Genomic DNA, 13,712 nt, shown 5'->3' with positions numbered 1-13,712 from the left:
CTTTGGACAGCAGCATTGTCTGTCTGCAGGGTATCATTAGAAGTAATAGCAGATTTAGATACACTAAACAAAGCCAAATTCCAGATAATACTTTTAAAGCAGTTACAGCTTTATAGGCCATTTTTTTCTGTTTAGAATAGTGGTATTGCATAAATAAAAAGCTGATCATTGTAAGCACCCCTATCAGTGGTAAGTGGTTTGTCTCAACCCTCAAACTGCTACATCTGAAGGACACCTTATTCTTTTGAAAAGCAACAGACTTATTGGCAGAATCATCAGGTGAAAATAAAAGAAAAAAGCCTGAAAAAGGAAAGAACGCAGTCATCACATCTAAGAATTGGTAAACTGCAATATAATATGGATTTGCTTTTGGGTTTAATACCGCTTTAATGTCTCTATATGCATACAATCAACAGTGCATCTCCTAACTTAAAATAAGGATAGTTGATGAATAGAGCAATTTGAGAGCAATAGAAGAATAGAGTACTCAACGGTTTAATCTTAATTTCCTCATTTACTGTAGGTCTGATTTAGAGGACTATAACCTGGGACAACGTGTGTATTGCACGACACTCCCACCAAAAGAGGACTATAGTTATACCTACAACCTAATAATGAGAGTGCCCTCTGACCCTGTATCTGAGGCTTCAATTCATGTGATGTGTGCTTTTCCATGAGCATTTTTAATTCTGGAAGCTCATACAGTACTTGACCGCGAGATTGTGATTCACGGCAACCGGGTACTGTGCATCTCGCTCTGACTCGCTTATTGGGAAAGTAAAACTTTTTTCCTTTTGCGATGAGCGACAGGCATTGCTGACAGCTGTCTGGTATGAATCATGAGGGGGAACGCCGCGCCAAATTTTAAATGAAAAAACGGCGTGGGTTCCCCCCCGGGGGCATACCAGGCCCTTAGGTCTGGGATGGATTTTAAGGGGAACTCCCTATGGCAAAAAATTAGCGTGGGGGTCCCCCCCAAAATCCATACCAGACCCTTATCCGAGCACGCAGCCCGGCCGGTCAGAAAAGGGGGTGGGGACGAGCGAGCGCCCCCCCCCCCCTGAACCGTACCAGGCCGCATGCCCTCAACATGGAAGGGTGGGCGCTTTGGGGCAGGGGGGTGCCCTGTGGGCCCCCCACCCTAAAGCACCTTGTCCCCATGTTGATGAGGACAATGCCTGTCGCTCATTGCAAAAGGAAAAAAAGTTTTCCTTTCCTGACGAGCGAGCCAGCTCGGGGCTCGCAGGTGTCAAATCTTGTTGATAACAGCGGTGAGATTGACACAATGTCGCAGTTACCTACTGTAACACTTGATCATACTTACCTAGGTGGGTGCTGCATCTGTCCCCCACTAGTTCTAAGACTGAGAACCGAGTGATCAAACACCGCTGATCACTCGGTTATCAGAGCTCTGTGAGCAGAGAGCTGGTGACTGACGGTCACTGCTGTCTTCTACGCCCCCCCCCCCCCCCCGCTCACTAGAGCGCTGAGCTTATGAGGGGGCGGGAGCAGTTGGCTCTCCTCCAGGTGCAGGTCCAGGGTTGTGGGTTGATCTCAACTATATTGTAACGATCTTTCCACAACCTGGACTCTGTGACATCAGTCAACAGCGGGCTTCAGCCCGCTGTCTGCTGAAAATGGGTCACAGGAGAGTAGAACTAACTACACTTTTGTGATCCACAGGAGAAGTACAGCCAAACAAGTTTTGGCTGTACTTCTCCTTTAAGCTTGGGCTTTGTTGTCTAGCTCTAGGTTGCTCTTATGGTTACCCTTGACATTATTACCTTCAAAAGCTGTAAATCCATTATGTGGACTAGGTTTAAAATGATGAATGCCTTTTTTGAACGATTGAATATATGACTGTTGCATTCTTTAGTAACCCTGATCTGAGGAGAACAGAAACCGTCATAGAAAATCCAATCCAAAGGACTAGCAGTGGCAGCTCTTCCAGTTCCAGCACCCCCAGCTCTCAGCCTAGCTCACAAGGTGGATCACAGCCTGGGTCTCAAGCAGGCTCTAGTGAGCGAAACAGAGTTCGAGGTAAGGTTCATTTGTAATCCTGTTGTATGACATTCAGAATTATAGGCTACGCCCACAGTAACCTAAACCACAGGCACTGCTAGCAGTAGGGCTGCATTGTCACAGCACTGAATAATAACTTTGCATTGCACTCTTACACCCACATGCAGCTCTTGGAAGAGATTGTGTGCGTGGGAGAATCCCTTTGACTTTTTCTTTCAGCTTCACCAGTGTACAAGTAGAGCTTCACATTGTGCCAAGGTGCATTAGGTTAAAAAAAAATGTTTCCCAATACAAAGAGTAATGTTTGATTTGTGTTTGGCATTCCATCCTATTTCTAGCTGAGCCCTAGTCTTAAAGCACTGACTAAAATGGGATCTCTCAAAGCACACAGTGTACTATGTCTATATTTGCAACTATGGATCACACTAGTGCTGTGAAATTTGGGTTACCAAATTTCAGATATCCAAGCAAACTTGTGTGTGTGTGTGTATATATATATATATATATATATATATATATATATATATATATATATAGAGAGAGAGAGAGAGAGATAGATATGGATCTATATATATATATAGATCTATATATATCTATATATATATTTATTTATATATTTTCTGGACCTCCTCATGTCAGCCTACAATGGGTCAGCTCTGACCCCTCTGACCCCTTCATGACAATTTCTTCATTAGTCTAAAAAGGATGACTGTCTCCCCCCAGTCGGCGTTCTATTTTTTGTCCTCATTTCGGACAACTATTATTTTTTTTTTTTTGGAAATTAAAAGAGAGCACACTCCTTTTTTGTACAGAGGGAAAGCCCCACCCAGTACAGACTAATTGTCTGCAGAGTGCTGTGAAGGCGTCGCCCACGAGTCTTGGATCCAAAGTCACACATTGGAGGACATGCTACCGCAAGGTCACAAAAAAGAGCAGACATTTTGTCAGAGCTCACCCTGGATCGTCTTCACCAGTGGTGGCCCATGGCAGTTGATCTCACCCAAGCCAGGGTGAATTGTTCCACAACAAGGCAGCCAAGGGCAGAAAATCTTGTTACAGGAGAAGAATATCATCTTCAGATGATTCTGCAGATAAGGCGGCTTGTTGGGCTTGCTTGGATCAGGTGTTGCCTGGGAAGCAACTGTGTACATCCTGTTTTAAGGATGTGTCATGCAACTCTGTGGCAGACAAACAGAAAGTCAAAGAATATATTAGAACCACTGTGAAGGAAGGTTTGAACTATTCTCGTAGAGAGAAAGTGGACTCGTCATCCCCGGACGACTGAGAGCCCACGGCTGGCACCAAATTTTTGCCACTTAAAGACAGTGATGATTACCCATCAGGATTGGATGATGAACCAGAGACACATACATTCAACCTTCCTTTGGTGCCTGCCTTGGTGGATGCAGTGAAGGAGGCGATGAAGTGGCAGGAAGATGCCTCTCCACCAAAAAAGAAACACAGATATTACCCCGACCTCAAAAAGTCAATTTCTTCCTTTCCTCTCATTTTTGAGATTCAAGAATTGTGGAGGAAGAGTCGGTGAAGCCAGATAAGAGGTTCAATATTCACAACAGAGGGGCAAAATTGTATCCATTCAGTGGAATTTGCCCCCCACATAACGCTTCTGCTGAATGTTCCCAGGAATAGGAAGATTGATACTGATTTGAAGAAAATGTATACATGGCAGAAGCAGGGTGTAGGCAGGCCATAGCCTTAACCTCATTGGCAGCAGCCCTTAGAATATGGGTTTCAAATTCGGGGTCCCATGTTTAGGGGGAAGTGTGGGTGTCAGATTTTGGGTTTCATGTTTAGGGAGAAGTGAAGAGGGGCAGGGTTTCATCACCCCTACAGTTCATCAAGATGGCGGTTGACTTCCTAGCTGAAATGGCAGTGGGTCAGGAAAAAATTACAGCTAGATTTATGGCCCACTTGGTGACGGTTCAAAGAGCCTTATGGTTGAAACATTGGGCAGCAGATAACACCTCCAAACACAGCCTATGCTCAGTGCCCTTTGATGGCAAGCTTCTTTTTTTGGTAAGACTCTGGAAGCAGAGATCCAGAGAGTCTCAGGGAGCAAGTCGACCAAGGCGAAGTGTAATCAGGCGGCAAAACCCGCAGACAAATCTTTCTGAATGTGTCTCAACCCAGTCACCTCAGGTGGGAGCAAGGCTGGCTTTTTTTGAGGAGACCTGGGTAGAAGAAGTGTAAGACGCATGGGTTATGGGTATAATCCAAAGAGGATATTGTTTAGAATTTTTAGCGAGAGACCTCCTCAAACTGCCTTTGTAAAAACCCGGGTACCAAGGTGCCCCACGAAGCAGCAGTGTTTGAGAGCCTACAGTATATAATGGAATTATTTAAGATACACTCTATCCTTCCGGTTCCGGAATGGGAATGCGGAGAAGGCATTCTGTTTCTTTTCACAAGGTCATCAGAAGCCTTCAGACCAGTTTTAGATCTGAAGTTTCTAAATTCTTTCATGAAGGCTCCTCCCTTCAAAATGGAGTCATTGGAAACTATCATCTTGGTGGAACTGGCAGACCTCTATCTCCATGTGCCCATAGATGCAGCGCATTAACATTTCTTAAGGTGATTGGTCGATCAACTTGTGTACAACCAGGGTGCCCAAACATGAATCAAAATTTGTTTGGTCCCTGCTGAACAGGCTGGTTTTCAATCCATGTATGACCAGCTTAAGAATGATGGTCTAAGTGGTATCTTATCTGATCTAAATACAAACATGATATTGTAATCAGTTTAGCTGTCTTTATGAACCTCTTTGGTTCATTAAAAAAGTAAACAAATACATTCCATCAAGTTTGTGGAGAAACGTAATCATTTGAAACAATTTAATTTCTCACAGTTTTTCTACAAATTGCTGCATTAAAAGCCAAGAAGCTTGACCTTTCTTCCTGGCTCCAGGTTTTTGGCTAATAACTTATTCACATTTATGTGTATCACATGTTATAATATGTACATGTGTGAACAATAAATTGTATGTACGTGTAGCGCTACCCCCGGAAGGGCCGCTGTAATATACGGGTCTTCTGTCCCACACCAGTGATGGCTCACCTGGATCCAAGTAACACCAATACACCATTTAAACTTTTAGCTGGGCTTTATTAAAACTAGCAATAAGCCCTGAAAAGATAAACTGATTAACAGAATACCAATATTAAATGCAATGATATAACACAACTACTCTGTAAATTAAAACAGGATTGGTGTTCGTTCACTTTAACCGCCAGTGAGAGGCCTTGCCTGAAATGCACTGAGCGAGTGGTGAACGAAACTGTCAGTTGCGCAATGCAAAAATAATGTTCAACAATTTCCCAAAAGTGATATTATTGACTATAAGAGCCTATCTAGGTCTTGTAGGTTCTAGCTAACCCCTGGCCAGTGGGAATTCTATACACACACACACACACACACACAATCTGCCAGCGTGAGAACTCAGACTTTTGTGAAGCAATATTTGTAATCCACAGAATGGAAAGGGGTATCTTCGCAAAGTATCAGAGGGTAACAAAGATTAACCAATGTGATCCACGTTTAGATAGAGCTGCATTAGCGGTAAATAGGACCTAGCAGGATTAAGCAAGATCCACTTACATAAGGATGGCAGAGGATCTCTCACCATTAGATGCACTTGATATATCTTCCTTCCAGCAATTGGTAGATTGATCGCTGTCTCAGTCGACTGGATGGCGATGGGAGCAACACAGGCCACAGAATTCTCCAAACAGGATGATAATGATTGCTGCAGTACTGAAATTCATCTCTAGATTTCACTGCACTGTTAGCACATCTTCAGTAATCAGGCAAAAGGGCAGAACACGCTGCAAACTCCCCTCACAGGCTCTGGAAGTGCTCGGGAGACAAACACATGGGACACTTCCCCTGCCTGGCTGCCACAATGCCAGTCTGTGTCTCTCCTCCTGTGTCTTCCTCTCCCCCCCCAATCACAGCTCTCCTGTGCTGCTATCCAATCCTGTCCTTACTTGTTTTTGTTGTTAGGGGTGGGCTTCCTTCTTAGCTACAGCAGTAACCAATCTGCCTTCAATCCTGCAGTTGTAACCTATAGAGTCTCTCCTGGGCTGCTATCAGTTTAGCCAGAAAATGCAATCCAATGTTTCAGATAGCAATACTCTGCATATATTACAGAGGCAATACTAAGCCAGTGCTACTTCCACCCTCTTCCAAAAAATCTTTGGTCCCCCAAAGAGAGAGATGAGTGTGGTTAATAATAACATAGCATTTGTACAGTAACCTTACACATGGACCAACAACTTAGGCCTGTGATCTTAGGCTGATTTTATGACATCTCCTAACAAATGCATTAGGTAATGAGAACTACCACCAAAGTGTATTGAGAGATGGGTTGGGGACATCAGTCACTGATTCCACCATAGAATGCGCCTGAGAATCAGGAAGTCTGCGGACAGTGGGAATAGCTTCTTCTGAGCTTGTTCCAGGGGTGTCATATGTTAATCTGAGTGGGAGTCTCACTGTTCAATTAATTCTCTTTACAGGATTCTCCATCAGGTTAAAGGTGGCTTTCCTCAAACAGTTCTCCTTCGAGTTCAGGGGAACTCCCATCCAGAACCCCTTCATCCGGTTCATGGACTTACTGGTAGGCTGGCTCTACTAGCTCTGAATTGCCCTGCACCTGAGGCACAAATTCAGATGCAACAGGCACACCCAGGGGCTGATTAGCAGTTGATGTGGAGGGAGTGGCATTCATGGGCTCAGAAGGCCACAACCATCCTACCTCCAGATCATCATCACTGTCATCTTCTATTGTTGTGGCCTCATCTGGCAGTAGAGGTTGAGACCTGGTAACTGGAACTTGCCTGGAAGAAGACAGTTTGGGTAATGAAGTTTCAGTTCTCACAGGTACCCTGACGGTTTTACTCAGAGGCAGTAGATGATTTTGATGCCAGGTCTTCAGGGGCCCTGTTTTCGCATCAGGCCGGATTTGGTATGCAGGAAGGCCAGGCAGTTGCTTACAGATGACCTATTGTTGAGAACTCCACCGGTCAGCTAACTTATGCTATCCAATGAGATCCAGATTCCTCAGCAACACCTTGCCCCTCGGCTGTAAATCATGAATCCTAACTTTCAAATCATAATACAGTAGGTGACCGCGATATTGTAGCGAGATTTGACACCTGCGAGCCCTGTCGCGGGAGCCAGCGCCGAGATGGCTCGCTGATCGGGAAAGGAAAACTTTTTTTCATTTCGCGATGATCGACAGGCAGTGCTGACAGCGCGATGAGCGACAGGCAGTGCTGACAGCTGTCTGGTATGAATCATGATTGGGAACGCCGCGCCAAATTTTAAGTGAAAAAACCGGAGTGGGTTCCCCCCAGGAGCATACCAGGCCCTTAGGTTGGCGTGGGGGTCCCCCCCAAAAGCCATACCAGACCCTTCTCCGAGCATGCAGCCCGGCCGGTCAGGAAAGGGGGTGGGGACGGGGGAGCGCCCCCCCTCCTGAACCGTACCAGGCCGCATGCCCTCAACATGGGGGGTGGGTGCTTTGGGGGAGAGGACGCCCTGCGGGCCCCCCCACCCCAAAGCACCTTGTCCCCATGTTGATGTTGCCTCTTCCCGACAACCCTGGCCGTTGGTTGTCGGGGGTCTGTGGGCAGAGGACTTAACGAAATCCGGGAGCCCCCTTTAATAAGGTGGCCCCCAGATCCCGGCCCCCCACCCTATGTGAATGAGTATGGGGTACATGGTACCCCTACCCATTCACCTAGGGAAAAAAAGTGTCAATAAAAAAAACACACTACACAGATTTTAAAAGTAATTTATTAGGCCGCTCCGGGGGGTCTTCTTCCGTCTTCTCTCCGTGTTTGGCTTCTTCTCCCGGGCCCCTCCGCTATCTTCTTCCAGCTCTTCTGCTAGCGGGGGCCCGGTCTGCTGCCACTGTCTGGTTCTTCTCTGGTATCTTCTGCTGGACTCCCCCGCTATCTTCTTCCAGCTCTTTTGCCAGCGGGGGCCCGGTCTGCTGCCGCTGTCCAGTTCTCCTCTGGTATCTTCTGCCGGACTCCCCCGCTATCTTCTTCCAGCTCTTTTGCTAGCGGGGGCCCGGTCTGCTGCCGCTGTCTTGTCGCCGCTGTCTTGTTGCCTCTTCTCTTCTTCCGATGTTGACACAACGCTCTCTCCTGCTGGAATGCTGTGTGCGAGCTGCGCAGCCATTTATATAGGTGGTGACCCCACTCCCTTGTGACGTCACAGTCCCAGCATGCACAGGGACTCTGGCGTCATAAGGGGGCGTGACCCCAGAGTCCCTGCGCATACTGGGACTGTGACATCGCAAGGGGGCGGGGTCACTGCCTATATAAATGGTTGCGCAGCTCGCACACAGCATTCCAGCAGGAGAGAGCGTCGTGTCAACATCGGAAGAAGAGAAAGGCGACAAGACAGCGGTAGCAGACCGGGCCCCCGCTAGCAGAAGAGCTGGAAGAAGATAGCGGAGGGGCCCGGGAGAAGACGCCGAATGACGGAAGAAGACGGAAGAAGACCCCGAAGTCGGAAGAAGACCCCCGGAACTGCCTAATAACTTACTTTTAAAACCTGTGTAGTGTTTTGTTTTTTTTTACACTTTTTTTCCCTAGGTGAATGGGTAGGGGTACCATGTACCCCATACTCATTCACATAGGGTGGGGGGCTGGGATCTGGGGGCCACCTTATTAAAGGGGGCTCCCGAATTCCGATAAGTCCTCCGACCGCAGAACCCGACAACCAACGGCCAGGGTTGTCGAGAAGAGGCCCTTGTCCTCATCAACATGGGGACAAGGTGCTTTGGGGTGGGGGGGCCCGAAGGGCCCCCCCTGCCCCAAAGCACCCACCCCCCCATGTTGAGGGCATGCGGCCTGGTACGGTTCAGGAGGGGTGCGCTCGCCCGTCCCCACCCCCTTTCCTGACCGGCCGGGCTGCGTGCTCGGATAAGGGTCTGATATGGATTTTGGGGGGACACCCACGCCCACCTCTGGCGGGAGTCTATTCCACATTTTCACAGCTCTCACTGTGAAGAAACCTTTGCATATTTGGAGATGAAATCTCTTTTCCTTTAGACGTAAAGAGTGCCCCCGTGTCCTCTGGGTTGACCGTAAAGAGAATAACTCAACACCAAGTTCACTATATGGACCCCTTATATATTTGAACATGTTGATCATATCCCCCCCCTATTCTCCTCTTCTCAAGAGTGAATTAATTCAGTTCCTCTAATCTTTCCTCATAGCTGAGCTCCTCCATGCCTCTTATCAGTTTGGTTGCCCTTCTCTGCACTTTCTCCAGTTCCCCGATATCCTTTTTGAGAACTGGTGCCCAAAACTGAACTTCATATTCCAGATGAGGTCTTACTAATGATTTGAACAGGGGCAAAATTATATCTCTCTCTCTAGAGTCCATACCTCTCTTAATACAAGAAAGGACTTTTCTCGCTTTGGAAACCGCAGCTTGGCATTGCATGCTATTATTGAGCTTATGATCTACCAAACCCCCTAGATCCTTCTCCACCACGAATTCCCCCACTTGTACTCCCCTTAGCATGTATGATGCATGCATATTCTTAGCCCCCAAGTGCACAACTTTACATTTCTCAACATTAAACCTCATCTGCCACATGGTCGCCCAATTAGAAGGTGCATTGAGGTCGGCTTGGAAATTGGAGACATCCTGTAAGGACGTTATTCCACTGCATAGCTTGGTGTCATCTGCAAAGACAGAAATGTTACTTTCAATCCCAGACCCAATATCATTTATAAAGATATTAAAAAGTAAGGGTCCCAGCACTGAACCTTGGGGTACACCACTGATAACCTTAGACCATTCAGAGTAAGATTCATTAACCACTACTCTGAATTCTGTCTTTTAGCCAGTTTTCTATCCATTTACTGATATTTCTAAGCCTGTAGACTTTACCTTACACATGAGCCGAGTGTGGGGAACTGTGTCGAACGCTTTTGCAAAATCCAAGTATACCACGTCCACAGCCACCCCTCTGTCCAAGGTTTTACTTACCTCTTCATAAAAAGAAATCAGGTTTGTCTGACAACTTCTGTCTTTCACGAATCCATGCTGTCTGTTGCGTAAAATGTTTTTTTCCATCAAGAACTCATCTTTGTGGTCTTTTATTAAACGCTCCAGTATCTTCCCGACTATAGAAGTTAAACTAAAAGGTCTATAGTTACTTGGTAAAGGCTTTGATCCCTTTTTAAATATAGGCACCAGGTTCGCCCTGCGCCAATCCAGTGGTACTATTCCCGTCATTAATGAGTCCCTAAAAATTTAGATACAATGGCTTTGAAATTACAGAGCTCAATTCTTTTAGGATCCATGGGTGGATGCCATCAGGTCCAGGTACTTTATCCACCTTTATTCTGTCTAAATAATTCTGGACCATATCACTTTTGAGCCATTGTGGATCATTCGGGGCTGTGTCACTACCACCCCCATTATGGACATGAGCTCCCCCATGCTCTTTTGTATACACAGAGCTGAAGAAAGTATTTAAAAAATTTGCCTTCTCTTTGTCCCCAGTCACCCATCTAGATTATTTTGTAAAGGGCCTACATGCTCAGACCTGGCCTTTTTACTATTAATATATTTGAAGAATTTTTGGGGGTTTGTCCTACTATCATTTGCAATCTGTCGTTCGTTTTGAATTTTTGCATCCTTGATTTCCTTTTTACATGTTCTGTTAAATGCTTTGTAACATTTAAACGACACTAGTGTTCCTTCATTTTTATATTTTTTAAAAGTTCTTTTCTTATTGTTTATAGCTTCTTTAATTTTGGCCGTGAGCCACATAGGTTTTGTTTTTAGCCTTTTAAACGTATTGCCCATGGGAATATACTTTGCAGTGAGGTCCCAAACAGTCTTTTTGAAGAATTCCCATTTCTGTTCTGTGTTTATCAATGCAAATATTCCCTCCCAGTCTAAATACTGGAGAGCAGCCCTCATCCTTGGAAAATTTGCTCTCTTGAAGTTAAGTGTTTTTATCTTTCCCGTATGTATTTCTTGTTTACAGCTAACATCAAATGAAATCATGTTATGATCACTGCTACCCAGGTGTTCCTTTATCTGGACATTAGTAATAAGCTCTGCATGGTTTGAGATTACCAGGTCCAACATAGCTTCATTCCTAGTCGGGGCTTCAATAAACTGGACCATAAAATTGTCCTGTAATAGGTTTATAAATTTTTGCCCTTTAACTGTCCCAGCAGTGCCTTTACTACAGTCAATTTCTGGGTAGTTAAAATCCCCCATTATTATCACTGTCCAAGCCCTTGCAGCCCTTTCCATCTGTGCAAGGAGCAGAGTCTCCACCTCTTCGTTAACATTGGGTGGTCTATAACAAACTCCAATGATTAACTTTGAACTACGCCAATCTATATGCAGTTCCACCCATAATGCTTCAGACCCATCACACTCTCCATCAACCAGGTCCTCTTTCACACTTGCTTTGAGATCACTTCTCACATAGAGACAGACCCCGCCACCTTTCCTTTTTACCCTGTCTCTCCAAAAGAGTGCATAGCCAGGAATATTAATAGCCCAGTCATGTGAGGATTGAAGCCAAGTTTCAGCAATACTGATTACATCATAGCTCTCCTCATGCTCCAGAGCTTCCAACTCACCTATTTTGCTTGGCAGACTTCTGGCATTGGTGTACAAACACTTTAATGCATTATTACATTTTGCTCTGGTGTTTTTCATATCATTTTTAGTAGTACAAATGACACTATAGTTTCCAATGGCTGTTTGCACCATGGGAAATTTCTTGTCACCTGCCATAACCCTCCCCCCATCTATCCCCATTCCACCCTCCATTAATGTCTGACTCCTAACTGACCTGTCTGCCCGATATAATTATAGTTCACCCTCCCCCCTCAATCCTAGTTTAAATACTCCTCCAGCCTTCCCATAAACCTCTCCCCCAGCACAGCAGACCCCCTTCCATTCAAGTGCAAATCGTCTTTAGCATAATGGTTGCACCCCAGTGAAAAGTCAGCCCAGTGCTCTAGAAACCCAAAAAAAGGTGCGAGAAAAAAAAAACTGCTAGCAAGCGAATCAAATAAAGGAGGAAAAAGAAAACCCCAAAACAACACTTGCAAGCAGAAGCAGTCAGAAGCACAACTCCTGGTTATTAACTCTTCACTTTAGTTCAAAATTCCACTTATGTTTACAAAATCCAAATGCAAGCCACCAGTAGGGAGCAAGCTCCTAGGGGAGTTTTTAAAGATCCTTTTATACACCTGTGAACAATTACCCCCTTAATTAGCAGGAACAAAAGAAAAAAAATGCTGTTTAAAAGGTGTGAGAAAAAAAACCTGCTAGCAAGCGTATCAAATAAAGGAAAAAAACAAAAACAAAACAACACTTGCAAGCAGAAGCAGTCAGAAGCACAACTGGTTATTAACTCTCCACTTTAGTTCAAAATTCCAATTATGTTCACAAAATCCACATGCAAGCCACCAGTCTTCATAGGCTGTCTTTAGGCTCTTTCTGAGCCAATCCACATAACCCTGTAGGATGTAGTTGAAGTTCTGTCTATTGAGACACCGAAGGCCAAGTCCCCTGACAGAGGAGCTTCTCTTCCAAACATCAGTCTATATGGGGAGTAACCCATTGCGTCATTTTCAGTACTATTATAGGCATGAACCACAGCGGAAATGTACCTGCTCCAATGCTGTTTTCTGTCAGATGGAAGGTTTCCAAGCATGTCAAGGAGGGTATGATTAACTTCTCTGGTTTGAATATCCCCTTAAAGCGGTAATAAACCCGAGATTTTTTTTTCTTTTTAAACCTGTAAGGCAAAGGGCATATTGACCTATTATGCACCGCATACTAGCTCATTATGAAATACTTACCTTAGAACGAGCTGCCATTTTCCCTCAGCGTGTCTTCTGTGTATCGCGGCTCCGGCGCTGTAAGTGGCCTGAGCCGCGATGTCGTGACTTCTTTCCGGCAAAGTCCGGCGTCTGCCAGACCTTTCAGGCCAGAAATTCAGAATGCATGCACCGCTGAAGTCAGCGGCTGCATGCAAGGGGAATATCTCCTAAACCGTACAGGTTTAGGAGATATTCTTTTTACCTACAGGTAGGCCTTAATATAGGCTTACCTGTAGGTCAAAATGAAAAAAATGGGTATACAACCGCTTTAAGGGTGGTAAGGTGTCATTCTTGATGCTCAGAAGATCCAATAGCTGTTTAATGAGCCTGCTTTCAAAGTCTCTTCCTTGGTCAGAGTGAATTCTCTGGGGTAATCCATAATGAATGAAGAATTTCTCCACTAACACTTTGGCGACTGTGGCAGCTCATTGATCTCTTGTTGGATAAAGGTAAAATGATCAGTCACTACCAACGCATTCCCTTGACCACTCATGTCGGGTTCCAGACACAAGTAACCGATGCACACCAGATCCATGGGACTTTGACTATGTAGATGACTCATTGGGGCAGCTCTGGAAGGCAAAGTCTTTCTTTGGATGCAGCAAAGGCAGGAGTGACAGTAGCTTTCGATTTCAGTTTGCATACACGCCAGTAGAAATGATCCCTAACTAACGTAAATGCTCTATCAGATCCAAAGTGTCCATGTTGATCATGCAATGCATTCAGAACTGTCCCCCTATGCTTCTTTGGGAGGAACAGCTGCCAACTCTCTTCAGGATCATC

General features: G+C 45.3%; 2 protein-coding genes across 21 annotated transcripts in view; both read left to right on the top strand.

The window, feature by feature from the left end:
* The window catches only part of EIF5A2 (eukaryotic translation initiation factor 5A2), a 568,757-nt gene that overhangs the window by 20,107 nt on the left and 534,938 nt on the right, over nt 1-13,712 (top strand). The window lies entirely within an intron of this gene.
* The window catches only part of TNIK (TRAF2 and NCK interacting kinase), a 451,082-nt gene that overhangs the window by 349,708 nt on the left and 87,662 nt on the right, over nt 1-13,712 (top strand). For all 20 annotated transcript variants that reach the window (XM_073626212.1, XM_073626214.1, XM_073626204.1 and 17 more), the window contains one exon: nt 1,877-2,040. In XM_073626212.1, the coding sequence (XP_073482313.1) occupies nt 1,877-2,040 (164 nt within the window). The remainder of the gene's footprint in view (nt 1-1,876; nt 2,041-13,712) is intronic.

The sequence above is a fragment of the Aquarana catesbeiana genome, linkage group LG04, assembly GCF_042186555.1.
Source record: "Aquarana catesbeiana isolate 2022-GZ linkage group LG04, ASM4218655v1, whole genome shotgun sequence".
Taxonomy (NCBI): Eukaryota; Metazoa; Chordata; class Amphibia; order Anura; family Ranidae; genus Aquarana; species Aquarana catesbeiana.
Note: the sequence above shows the minus strand (reverse complement) of the source record. Positions and strands in the feature narration are given on the sequence as shown.